The following is a 12,971-nucleotide window of genomic DNA, read 5'->3' on the forward strand; positions in this document are numbered from 1 at the left end:
GCCGTTCCAAATCCAACCCTAATAGAAGAAAGAATGAAGAGAAGAGAAGAGAAAGATAGTGAGAGAAAAAGTGGTGGGATAGTAGGAAACAAGACCATGTGGTCTATAAAAGAAAGACGGTTCTAAAAAACCAAAGAAAACTTGAAGAGAGTGTGAGTGACAAAGGCGGAAAGAAAAAGAAGAACCATCATTGGTAAATCATCTCTCTCCCTTCATCACTATGCTAAGCGGGGGGGCCGTAAACGTCGTGTTCGTCTTTGTCTTTTCCCTTTTCAGCCCCGTGGGGAAATGGGGGCCAAACTTTGGGTTAATCGTAAATTGCAATGGAAAATCAATCGCGTCCCCTGTAATTGCCCATCTTCTCAATAGAGTTCAAGATGCCGCTGCCCCTTGCGCCACCCGGCCGAGGCAAGCCTCCTCCGATGCTGCTCTTCCCCCGCTCGTGTGGCGGCCGGAGACCCGTTCCCGGCGCCCTGAGTCCGGAGACGGAGATGCGGTTCGGGTTGGCCCTCGACGACGTCTTAGAGGACACCGAGTCTGATCGCTCCAGCGCCGGCTTCTTGGACACCGACTCTCTTCGCTCCGGTTGGCGCAGAGATGATTGCGGTGGTGGCGATTGAGGCGCCGCCGGCGGTGCGGTTTGTTGGCGCTGCGGCGCTGGAGTTGGAGCAGCAGCAAGGTTCTGCATGGCCATCAGCTCCTCCGCGAGCTGCACCAGCTCTCCCTTCTCGACTCTCTCCTGCTGCAGGTTGACTCGCAGCTCGTCATTGTCGCGGCGCACCGTCGAGATGACCGCCTCTAGTCGTTGAACATCCGCCTCCAGCTCCCTGATCATGGCATTGTCGCGCACAGATCGGGCCTTCCACTCCTCCATATCAGCATGGTCGACCATGGTCATGGTGGAGTCGTGGCCAGCCCTCAGCTTCTCGTTCTCCATTGTCAGGCCCTGGATCTTGGCCTCGAGCTCCCGCACCTTCTTCTCCCATCGGTTTTCGTACGACTTCTTCAGCGCCGCAACCTTGGTCTCGTGCTTGGTCTTGTAGAGGCCGTGCAGCTCTCGCGCCACTCGCTCAACGGCAATCTCCACCTCTCGCGTGTCCTTGGGCTTCTCAGGGGATGCGTTTCTCTCCATTTCCCTGCCAGCGCGCAGGCCGGCCAACTTGCTCTCTGCCTCTTGGTGCATCATTTCCGACGCCTCTCTTCGCATCTCGCTCTCCTCCAGCTCTTGCTCCAGGTCCTCCTTCTCTCTCTGCGTCTCGATAATCTCTTCTCTCACAATGCGCAGCACGCCCTCCATCTGCTCCTTCAGGCCACGTTCCTCGCGCAGCTTCTCCATCGACTCGCCCACCCGTTTCTCAGCATCCGTGACAGCCGTCTTGAGGGACTGCACTTCTGCCTCTTTGCCGCTCAGCGAAGCCTTGAGTGAAGAAATCTGAGACAAAAAGTCGGACTTGAGCGTCTCCAGCTCCCGTGGGGTGATGGACGGAATGCTTCTAGGCGTCTTGTCATTATCGAGGAGGTTTGAGAGCTGGCGGCTGGGGGTCAACGTCGATGCCAGGTTAGGCGTGGTTCGGGAAGGCGACAAGACGTCTCGCCTGCCGGGAGGAGACCTCTGAGAGCGTCCGAAATCCGCGAGGCTGGAGTTGTCGTCCTCCATCGCGTGATGCGCCCTCTTGGCCGAGGACTCGCGGCGTCCGTTGGGCGTCTGCCCCAGCTTTGCGAGCATGGCCATGTTGGGCACTGCGGAGAAGGCGCTAAAGGTGCTGACGTCCATGGTGAAGTCCTCGTCGCCGGCGGTGGCATCGCCGCGGTGCAGCCTCTCGGTGTCGTCCATGCCCGCCTCGTCCTCCTCGCGGATGCTGCGCGGGCCGTCCTCGTAAATGGAAATGGGCTTCTTCAGGCCGTTGCTGTCCTGGACCACCTCGTCGATGCTGGGCGACTGCGTGTCGTATGTCGGTCGCGATGGCACGTCGCCCGAAAGGTTGATCTTAACAGGAAACCGGCGATCGGGCGACACCTTGCGTGGGCTGCGCACAGCCCCTCCACTCACCTTGAGCAGCGAGCCGTCCAATGAGCTCCTCTGGCTCTCCACAATCCTGAGCGGTGACAGCTCTGTGCCTGACATAATGCGGCTGTGGCGGGATTTGGCGGGCGAAATGTTTTCCTGATTAAAGCGTGCGTCGTCGGTTCTTATTCGCGACGGCGGCCTGAACTGCTCCGGCTGCGAAACGTCTGTCGTCGGCGTGCTGGTCATGTCATCGTAGGCGTCCTCATACTTGTCGCTGACGGTGCTTGACGCTGACGAGGTGGAATTCAACATTGCGTCGGCGGCGGGCGACAGCGGAGACGACATGATGCGAATGCGGTGTGTTGGTTGTTGCGCAACCTGTCCTCCCTGATTTGCGCCCCTGATTTTGGATTTTTCTCGATTTTTTGCTGGCGGCTTGTGTGCGCGTTTGCGTTGCGCTTCGGTTTATGGAGATGGGAAGCTTTGGTGTCACTTGGCCAACTTTCGCACCGCCTTCTTAGTAGGCACTCCTAGTTCTTAGTAGTTTGTCCAGACCAGGGCCCTGCCTGCTATTAATAAAAAGTGAATTGAGGGCTTCTGTTGTTTATGCGCTGCATTGTTGACCCGGTAACTTTTGCGCGTTAAGCCGTAACGGGGCTAGCTCTGCGCTGATTTTCACGTGAGGGGACATTACGAGAGTTTCACAGTTGCCAAACATGCCCCCAGAGGGCCCTGGAAACCCTGGAAAGGGGCACTGGCTAGGTCCCTGGAATGCTGCCAATTACGAACAAAGGAGCGCTAGCCTCGCTGTGGCCGGGCTGTTCCTGGCCTGTCGCATCCGCCATCCACCAAGACGGTTGAACTCCATTAACTGGCAATGGATGGGAGAAGCCTCAACTTCAACACTTTAACTGGCATTTGATGGAACAAAGGGGTTTCAATAGGTAAATGGTTCTAGGCCAGTGGTATTCATCATGGACTCGGAAACTAAAACTTAAACAATAAAAAAAACACAAGACTCTATTTTTTTTTTTGATTTCAACGTATACTCAATAGCTTTTATTGTCGTTTTCATAATTCGTTACCTAATAACGCAACCCATCCAATGCACCGTCTGTAGTGCTTTTTATGGCTAAGAACCAGAGAAGAGAAAAGCAAGGGTAGGTCATAAGGTCATTATCAGGACTTGCCCCGACGTCTTCTCTCATTTCCAAAAGCAAAACCCGCACGTCTTTCGCGAAGAAACAGTCCTCAAAAGCTAACAAGCAGCAAGAGAAGAAGCAAAGAAAAAGCGATCCAAATAGATCAAAAGGGCAAAAATAGGAAAAAGAAATGGTAAGCAGAAGCAAAAAAAATCGCAGAGGGACATAATAGCAGAAAAGGCCAAATGTCACGGGAGAAAAAGCCTCTCTCAACCGTAACCGACCACATCTCGCCTGAGATCATTACAGGAATCCTCTAATTCTCACCGCCCGTAACACTCCGCCTCTTCAAAGAGCCCACGGGAAGGATAATGAGAGAGAACGAGTAAAGCGACAACCATGTGCCGCCTTTTTTTTGTGCAATTAAATTCCTCCATGCAGAAAAAGCCGTCACTCATCAGCCATGTACATCCGTGACAGGGCATCGTAAGTAACATAGAATCGATGGCTAGTCGTGAATTCATCATCGCGTCTTTGGCATGGTGCGAAAGCCCATGAAGTCGTCTGCGGGTACAAAGAAACCAAAAATCCAATACACGGCAAGGAATGTCGTTACACCGTTGGAGAAAAAACTGAGAAGAAGCAGAAAATGAGAAAAAATGGTGCCACAAATCGCTGCAAATAAAAATTATTTCATGACGCCGCCGCTACCCCCCACCGTGGTTGACCTGAAGATGCTGCAATACCTCGAGAACATGGACCTCAGTGGAACATGGAACTCGTCAAGGCGGAAAAGGTTAGATTACGTATGTTGTGTATGTGTTTTGTTTCTTACCGCCGGCGGGGAGCAGCGATAGCCGAAGCAGGTCGGCTCATGGCGTCGTACGTAGGTGCGGATACTGTTGTCTCCAGCATAGTCTTTCGTCGCTTAAGGTCCAGGTTTCCCATGTCATCGCCTTGGGGGCGACCAATGTCATCGTCGTCATCACGTCCCCTCTTCATGCCCGCACCGGAGCCATTCATCACCGGGGGCTGGGGGGCGTAGCCGTTCGACATGGAGCTAGACATGTCGGCGGGTGGTGCATATACATCATTGCCAGGAGCGCCGTTTGTTGGCGCCCGGTCGTTCGTCATCACATTGTACAAGTTGCTGGTTGACTGCTGAACACGCTGCGGGGAGTTGTAGCCATTGTGATGCTGGTAGTAGGGCTGAGGGGGTGCCGCAGTCCTAGGTGTCGCTCGCCCCGAAGCAGGGGGGTGACTTTGAGAGTTGGCCATCTCGGATGGCATGTTTGCGTCATTGTTCATGGAGGCCACGCCTGCGGCAGTGTTGTAGTTGTACGGAGCACGACCGTGATCATAGGAAGCACTGTCGTGAGTGTACTCAGCCTCATGCTCACCCTCCTCTTCGGGATGACTCTGGTTCTGCTGCTCGGCAGAGACAATGCCATTAGGGCCCTTGTCTTGAGATTGATCATTAGACGGGAGGGGCGCAGGTGCTCGGCTAGCAGGAGGTCCCATCTCGCTCTTCGAATAAGAAGCGGCTTGGCTGTACAGGCGATCCGGGGGAGGGTTCGCCGAGTTCTGGTAGGGAGACTGCTGAGTGGGGGGCGCGTTGTACATCTGGCGCTGGCTGTCATAGCCTTGAGGAGCAGGGGGATACGACTGCATGCTCTGAATGGATCCGGGAGGGGTTGCAGCCGGAGTGTTGGGCATCGAGCGTGCGCTGCTGATGCCACCATCCATCGACATGGAGCTGCCACCCTGAGATCCATTCATGCCTTGGTTCGGCCAGTTGAAGCCTTCTGAGGTTGCCATGCTTCCCATGACGCTAGAAGCGCTCGTGGGCGGCGTGGGGAAGGTCAAGGCCCGGTCAAGCGGAGGCCGGCTGGTGCCAGATTGTGAGGGAAGCGATTGCTGAGGACCGGGCAGAGCCAGGGAGTGGTGCCCTCCGATGGATGGAAGACCAGGGGGAGGCGGGTTTCGCATTGGGACGCTCTCACGTCTTTGTCGGTCAGCAGCGGTCATGACTTGGCTCGTCCTTCCCGGATTAGCGCTGGGGTGGTAGAGGAGGGCGCCAATGTTGTGCACAAAGAGCGGATACAGCATTTCTGTAATCTTTTCCTTGTTTGCAAAATCCAACGCGCGCTCATAGGGGATCCTGATGAAAGAAATTTCATGTTAGTGTTTTGATAGCTTCTGTCTGAAAAGAGAGGGTCTCAACGTACCAAACACCCTTGAGATGCATGGGGCCAATCTTGACAACGTGGCGAACCTTTTCGCTCTTCAGGATGCCATCTCGGCGGCCTCGGGTCATTCCCGCGACATTGAGCAATTTTGTTCCATTAATCATGTGGTTGTCTGCACCAGGTCAAGTTAGCGAAAACCGCTCAAACAAAGAGCTTGCAAAGCCGGGTTTACTATACCTTCTCGCCTAGCCACGCAGATACCACGGGCCTCGACCTGGAAACAAAGGCTGCCTTCGTCTTCCCACAATGTGGCAGTAACGCGAGGCTTCATGCCTGGGGGAGGCTGCTGGCCCGTAGTGTCGAAACCGACATACTGGGCCTGGCCTGCAACCCCGGGGATGGAAGGTAGCACAGTTGAAGGGTTGCCCATGGGATTTGATACTGAAGGGGGGGGAGCTGGAGGAGATGTCAAGCCATTGGCGTAGCCATACTGGCTGTAGGGAGCCGGATTGGAGTACGGCGAAGGTCCAGGGGGGAGCAGTTGAGATTGATGCTGCGAGTAGTGCGCCAGACCGCCAGAAGTAACGGTCTGAGGAGGGGGCGGCTGCCCAGCTGACATGTGCTGTGTGGCGTAGTACATGTCGGCACTCTGGTTCATCGCGTCGTAACTGACGATGGTAGTGGCCGGCCCCGTGATGGCTTGGGCAGGCAGCGTGGGAGACGGGGTCTTGGGGCCGTTTGACGATGAAACAGAGGTATACGACGACAGAGACCCAGTATGAGAGCTAATTGACGATGCAATGGACCCAACTCGGGGCGAAGAGGTGTTTGAAGAATCTGCCTGGTACGGCAGCGGCGGGAGAGACGGCACTCTATCGCTGCTCATAAACGATGAGCGGGAAGCGGCGTGAAAGCCCAAGTACGGGAGGTCTGAGTGCCCTCGGGTCTGCACTTGACTGTGTGGCAAATCCAGCTTTCCGGTGTTGGTCTTGTAAGAGCAGGAGGATGGAGCAGACGAGGATCGAGTCTCGTCAAGACAGGAAGAAAAAAAATGCGATGGAAATCGACGCTAGCCACTCAACAAAGAACGCTCGCAATGAAAGAGTCCAAAGCCAATCAAGAATGACAAGACAATTGGGAGAGACGGATGGTTTTTTTCCAAAGGTCCAAACGGGGCTCGGGAAGAATCTAGCGGTGATCGAAACGCTTGACAGCAAACGGTGAGAAAGACGAGGCGAAAACTTTTTGTTCTTTTCCGAAACAGTAAGAGATACTCGTAAAAGAAGCGTCTTTAGTCGTAACAAGGCATCAAAAAATTCAATCGTTTCGTCTCAATCGTAACATCCGAACTGGCGTCTCCAAATCGTTGCAGGCGCTTGCAGCGAGTTCTGGTTCTGAGGTAATATCAGGCAAAGTCGGTGATGACGGGCGGTGCAACAGACGCTGCAACCAAGTCCGGGCAAGGATGACTTTGAGTCGAAAGTGAGAGGAATGGGAGCTGCGATTGAAAGGACAAGGTCGGTTTGGAGGGTGGAGGAAGCTCTGGGACGGGCCACAGCTGTGTGCAAACAAACTGCAGACGTTTGTTCGCTTCCTGGTCAGGTCACCCACTACTGCAATGCAGACCGATTAGCTGCGTTAAATGCCGGATAAGAGAGAAGAAGAGGCGGGGGGAGATGCGCAAGAAGAAAAAAGAAAGAAAAGAGAAGGAGAACGAGGAAGACAGGAGAGGCGGGCTATGCGGACGAGAGAGAAGATGTAGAGACTGAAAGCCGTGGTTGGCAATGTCTCTCTCTTTTTTTCTCTTTTTTTCTTTTTTCTTTTTTTTTCCCTTGACCTTCTCTCTCTCTTTCTCAGTCGGCTGACTGCAGTGGGGAATAAGACGGCGCCAACGGACAAGGCACAAAAGACAAAGACTCAATGCTCGACTTACCTTGGTCCTGGCCTTTCAGTCTCGGAAACTGAACCACAAGGGAAGAGAAGGAAAAAATGAGGAGGTCGGTGGAGTCGTGAAGACAAGAGGAAGAGAAGCAAAAAGACTGTCGCCAGGCCAGGCTGGGGACGGTTTTGTTTTTGGCGGTTGAGGGGAGCAGACCAACGGGGCCTGGGACGGGCCAGGGAATAGCGGTAGAGTCAAGGTTCAGAGTGGACAAGCACAAGCTCGGGGTGGGGAACTGAGCGCTGCCAGTTGGTTACAGTGGAGGGGGACGGGGACGGTAGGGTCTGGTACTTTTCACTGTCCAGCGGCGACTTGTACTTGGACAGTGCTGGGCACAGTCGCCGGTGCGTACGAGGTACCGCTCAGCCAGCCGGTACATCCAGGCCATGTCCTGTCCCGGCCCCCTTGGGCGCGTACGAGCCAGCAGCGGTAGGGTATAGCAGGGGGGGGTCTGGACAAGAAGACAAGCCAAGCAGCCCTTCGCGGTTAGGCCAAATTGTGGATTGGCGACTCGGCCTGGTGTGGGCTCTCTCGCGCTGCTGGCAACATTTGATGGACATGGAATATCACCGTGACTGTGCAAGCAGAGCAAGGCATCCCGGTACCGGTACATGGCGCAGAGGCCCATCGCAGCGGCCGTTGCTGGGTGCGATTGGCGCGCGCAGGTACGAGTACAGTCCCGACACTTCTCCAGCCGCCGGGCTGCTCCACGGCACAGTGCCTCGTACTGCCCGCTTCACTTCAATCCATCTATGGATGATACCCCGGGCCTCGCCAGGGCACTCGGCGCTGGAGCTGCCCGCTGTAGCTTGCGTCGGGGCCATTATCGCGCTGAGGGACAACGCACTGGCGCTGCCTCTACCTCCAAGTGAACGGCTCTGGTACTTTGTGTTCTTACGCTCGTGCCATACAAACAGCAGGTACCTCATACGGGCGCCAGTTGCTTCTAGCGCAGCGCCCGGTCTGTCCGCTGTCCTTCTCTAGCACCCTCAGCTGGGGAGCCCCTCTCCTCTCTTCCCCAACCTCTCTCTCTCTGGGCTGTTTGTCCCTCTTTCGCCCTCTCGCCGCCCTCAGGTCAGCTTCTGCTGGCTAGGGGCGATATCCTGCCATCCTTCGCCCGTAGAGGCCTAAACGCTGCAGCAATCGACGAACCTTCTTCCTGCCAGCATCTGCAGGTCTCTTCCGCCACGGCGCCGGCTCCACAGTTGGGCGCGCACTGCTTGCAGGCTTGCAGACAAGCTGTCTCCCGAATGGTGCGAAGGAGTTCCGCAGCAAAAAAAGGCCCATGGCGCGCGGACGGTACTTGTTGCGAGACCAAGCACGTACGAGTACAGACTTGCGATTTGGGGTGGAGCTGGGCGTCCAACGCAGGGCCTGGCCGCGAACAAGGGTCAGAGGGGTGTGCCAGCGCGGCGTGGGTGGATCAGCGTTGCACCAGGATTCGATGGAGCCAAGGTGAAGTGGTGATGGTCGATGGTCGTTAGCAAGAGTTACGGCCCACCTGGACTTGTCGACAGGGGACGGACGGACAACGGGCAGACGGGGCTTCCGGCCACAAATCCCAGAGTGCTGACGGCGCTTGCTTGGCTCTTCCAGAGCTCTTGTCGTTCCCTTTTGACTCTCGTCCACCGCTTTCTCGTCTTCCCTCCATCTGGCCATCTGTCTCTGTCTGTCCCTTTGTTGGGCATTGGGCATGGCCTGACATCCACGGACCCTTCTTACGACGGATACCATGTGCGTGTCCAGGCGTGAGCCCCGTATGTACAAGCACGAGCACTGTCGGTCTGAGAGCGGACCTCACTCTGCTGCGGATGCAGAGCCTGGTGCTACCGTACCATGTACTCGTACATGGGACTAGGGTTGATACGATTAGACAATCGCATCAGAGATCTTGCCTAGATAAGACGATTCTGGGTTGGGGGGGCCGGGCGATGAATGGTGCTAGCCACCCTGCGATGACTTAGCGAGAGCGCAGGCTAAGACTCGACAGCCTTTCGGGGAGACACAAGCGCTTCTCTCTTGGGAAGTTTAGAGGAGGGGGGTTAATATCCATGAGCTTCCCGTCCCTGCCTTGGCACCAGGGAGGGGAAGGAAATCCTGGTGGGCATTGTGGCAAGCAACATGATCAGTGAATCCTATCCTCTCTTTTGGGATTGCGGATTTACAGGTGCGAACATCAGCAGTGCTCCGTCCTGATCTGTCGGCATCAAGGGTCCAGGGCGCGACAGCTGGCCTGGAGCGTGTGAGATACCGACACCAGCTCGGGATGAGCATCGACTTCAGGCCATTGGCTCTTGTTGTGGCCTGCCTGTGCTAGTCTGGGAGCGGCTTAGCCGTCGGCCGACGAAGCATTTTCGAGCGCTTCGGCTGCTTTTGCCAACGGAACGGCAATGCCAGTGGCTGGGCCACCGTCAGCAAACCCATTTTGCGTATGTACACCGTCCTTCGAACCGATCCGCCGAGCAACTCAGGCGTGGCCGAGACAAGGCCATTTTCGTCTCGATACGAGTGGTCCGGCTTACCTCTGCCTCTGTACTTGGTCCTCAACTCAGCGCCGAGCAAGCACTCGACTCAGGGTCAGCACATTGTTGGCATCTAGATGATTCGACGTCACGGGCTTACTTGCCCAGCACCATTCAAACAGCTAGCAGCAGTTCAGCTGTGAAAGCAAAATGGATACTTGTGCGTGAGGCCGGGGAGTTGAGCCCAAGTTTATCCATATAGCCGGCCGCGGGCCAGCTCGGAAGAGTGCGCCATCGCCGAGTGTTGTGTTTTTCGTGTTTTTTGCGAAGAAGAAGCACAAGGCCGCAGTAAACAGCTCAGCGGTGGCGCCCACACCAATCTGGAAGCCATTCTCCGCTGATCAGCACAATGCTGCCACTGGTGGGCAGATCACATCAACACCATTTTCGAATAATGTAAACTGTTGATTTGCACTGCGGCATACCAAGCAGCTTCCGCGGAACTCTGTTGCAGCACTAAGCCAAGTGGCTTTGTCATAATCAAAGTTCTAAAAGCACAAACACGTGCGCGATACCCAACTTCTGGTAGCCTTTCCGCATTGTTCCTCGGCCTGTTCCTGAAAGTTTGATGCTCGACTACCCACTAAAAAGCTGCCCGGTTAGCACACTTGGAATGTTAGTTCTGCTCCGGTCTTCGTATTCCACTGTCATCAGAGGGTAGACTTTGTACTATGCGGTTGCTACGATTAGTACGTGCGCTATCAGCCCATATCTGCAAGGTAGCCTATACGTGGAAACCTGCTGCCCAGTGACATCACATGGGCTTTTGTCAATGAGAACCGGATTAGCATGGAAAAGGCCAAAACTTTGCTGTGGGCATTAGCCTTGTGGGTGAAGAGGCTACCATACCGTCCGGCTCGGCTTGCTAGGGCGCACAGCCTCTGCAGGTACTTGTTTAGCTGTTTGCCAAGGTGGAGTTTGCGTCGGTCCAAGTACAGTATTGGCGTGAGTTAGCTGCACTTGGGAAGCTGCTCGGCAACGCTGGGGAGATTGGTCACAGGCTTGAGCAGTTGAGTTTTTATTTCCACTGAATCTTTTGTTGGGCCTAGCGATGGCAGAGCGTCGTGATCTATGTGTTTGTGGCTACGAAGACGCCAAACACGTTGACTGTTAACGGATAGACACGTGCGTGACAGCTTACTTAGCATTGACACGTTGATATGAGTTGTAAAGGTACCGGATATTTTGTATCAGTGGGCGCCTCCAGATTTTAGTCATCAAATTGCTGCAGACTTTTGTACATGCTGCACTTCTGCACAGTATCGATAAGGGCGTACTGGGCGGAACACCCCGCTTCGGATCGACGCTCTGCAGCGATCTGAGGGAAGGAAGGTAGAGCCGTGGGTGCATGCTTCTGTAGAAGGTGGAAGTCACTTGGACAGAGCTTGCGACCACTCACCGAGCAAAGGTGGCCAATCCAGCTTCATCCCCAACAGAAAACACCATCACCTGTTAATCTGCATCGAGCCAAATCGATCCTCGGCTCGCTTCCGCTGCAGCGCCACTCCTGCAGCCTCAAACGAAAAGTGCCGTGAGGATTCAGACGATCAGGGTGGCCAGAGCCTCGACCTGACGCTGCCGAAAATAGAAACGGAGCTACGGACCGACACGAATGCTCTACTGTCTATTATACAGTATGTACAGAACAGAGCAGACAGACTACGGACTACAGGCATAGACAGGCACAGGGCTCTTCTTCTCTGCGCGAACTTTTGCAAACAGTGTGGGCTTTGCAACAGGCAGTCGATTCAGGCGATCTGGCATGGCATAGCGCCAACGTGCGCCCATAGCCGGGCTGGAGATGCAAGATGCACGCACGCATGATGGGGAACGACGCACATTCGCATCAGGAACAGAGTTCCACGATGCATCCATCTTGCATAGGTCCAAGCGCACGGCAACGGTTGCAGGATCCTGCATGTCCGGGGGGAAACGCTCCTCCATGGGTGAGCCGCAAGTCCGAATGCGCCTCTGCAAGGCATTTTCGCAACTCTTGGTTCGACACAGGGCCGCAGCCATCGTGCTTGAACTTGACCCAAAAACCGCCTTGATACGTTGACCCCAACGAGCAACTTCGATTCCAGCTAGCCCACAGCCATTCGTGTGCAATACTGCCTTCGACTGGCAGCCATTGGTTGCTCCCAACCTGGGCTTATGGTCGCGTCATGGCGTGGGCGAGACAATTCGCCCAGAAACAATCTAGTACGGCCAATGGCACCAGCTGGCCCTAATCACACCTGCCACTCACGCACTGCCAGTCCATCAATGCTAAACTTGCTGCCATCCAAGACACTCTCATTAGCTCCCGCATATGCCTATGCAACACTTACCGAGACAAGTTTGTGCTACATGTGCCAAGTGTGCACGAATGTTCAAAGATGCAAGATAACCGGCATAACCTCAGTCGACCATGCTCCATCCGCAGCGGCATCACATGTTATCCTCGATGTGGTATATACTTCATCTGACTAGGGCGCCTGTTCGGCTACACATCTACACCCCTCTCTCGATGTGTATATACAGCCAAGATAACCTACCTCAGAAGCCGACATTGTTCACCGGGCCATCCTATCCGTCGGAGAAATTGGACAAGCAACAATTACAAGCATATCATTCGTTGCGCGGGAAACTCAATCGACACGTTCCCCTGGCTTCCCCAAGGGCGTCGCTAGGGAAAAGGCAAATACAATAGCACAACTGGAGTCTGCGCCTTATCAAAGGGTGCAACGCCGACCTCAACATCCATTTGTTCTACGGAGCATAGTCTATCCCTCCAGCCCGGCGACCCCACAGCCGGAGGATAACTTAACCAGGCGGGCGTTTTGCGATCACCGAGGACCTGGCATATGTGGAGAGGCGCAAGTGCAAGCGCAAGTGAAAATTTGCAAGGTATTCCCTGCCAACCATTGCGATCCCGGAGAGTTCCCTTACATTGCACTCTCCCGCAAAGCAAGATTGGCCTTGGAAATGCGGACTTGATACCTTTCGACTGCGGTCCTCGCTCTCCCCGTTCGCAGCCATACAAGTACTTGCCATTCTATCCTTAAAGCACACGCACTATGGCTATTTTCACGCAGGTCCTGAGATGGTGGACGAGGATCTGATATCCGCCACATGCCGGCTTTAGGATGTGGTGCCACTGCAGAAGGAGAGTGGGGTACTGCCGACCGA

The 12,971-nt window shown here is 54.9% G+C and overlaps 2 protein-coding genes across 2 annotated transcripts; both read right to left on the reverse strand.

Annotated features, from left to right (window-relative positions):
• Positions 1-214: 214 nt before the first annotated feature.
• Positions 215-2,482, reverse strand: V8C40DRAFT_70985 (uncharacterized protein). Its single transcript, XM_083223338.1, has one exon. The coding sequence runs from the start codon at positions 2,351-2,353 to the stop codon at positions 332-334; it is 2,022 nt and encodes a 673-aa protein (XP_083070258.1). The 5' UTR covers positions 2,354-2,482; the 3' UTR covers positions 215-331.
• Positions 2,483-3,829: 1,347 nt separating this feature from the next.
• On the reverse strand, positions 3,830-6,583 carry V8C40DRAFT_71012 (transcription factor). The gene is made up of 3 exons (XM_083223339.1): positions 5,577-6,583; positions 5,379-5,511; positions 3,830-5,311 (listed from the first exon to the last, which is right to left on the reverse strand). Exons 1-3 carry the CDS (start codon positions 6,223-6,225, stop codon positions 3,982-3,984), a joined length of 2,112 nt encoding a protein of 703 aa, XP_083070259.1. The 5' UTR covers positions 6,226-6,583; the 3' UTR covers positions 3,830-3,981.
• Positions 6,584-12,971: the final 6,388 nt, after the last annotated feature.

Source organism: Trichoderma camerunense (genome assembly GCF_050948025.1).
Source record: "Trichoderma camerunense strain CBS 138272 chromosome Unknown V8C40scaffold_16, whole genome shotgun sequence".
NCBI classification, from domain to species: domain Eukaryota; kingdom Fungi; phylum Ascomycota; class Sordariomycetes; order Hypocreales; family Hypocreaceae; genus Trichoderma; species Trichoderma camerunense.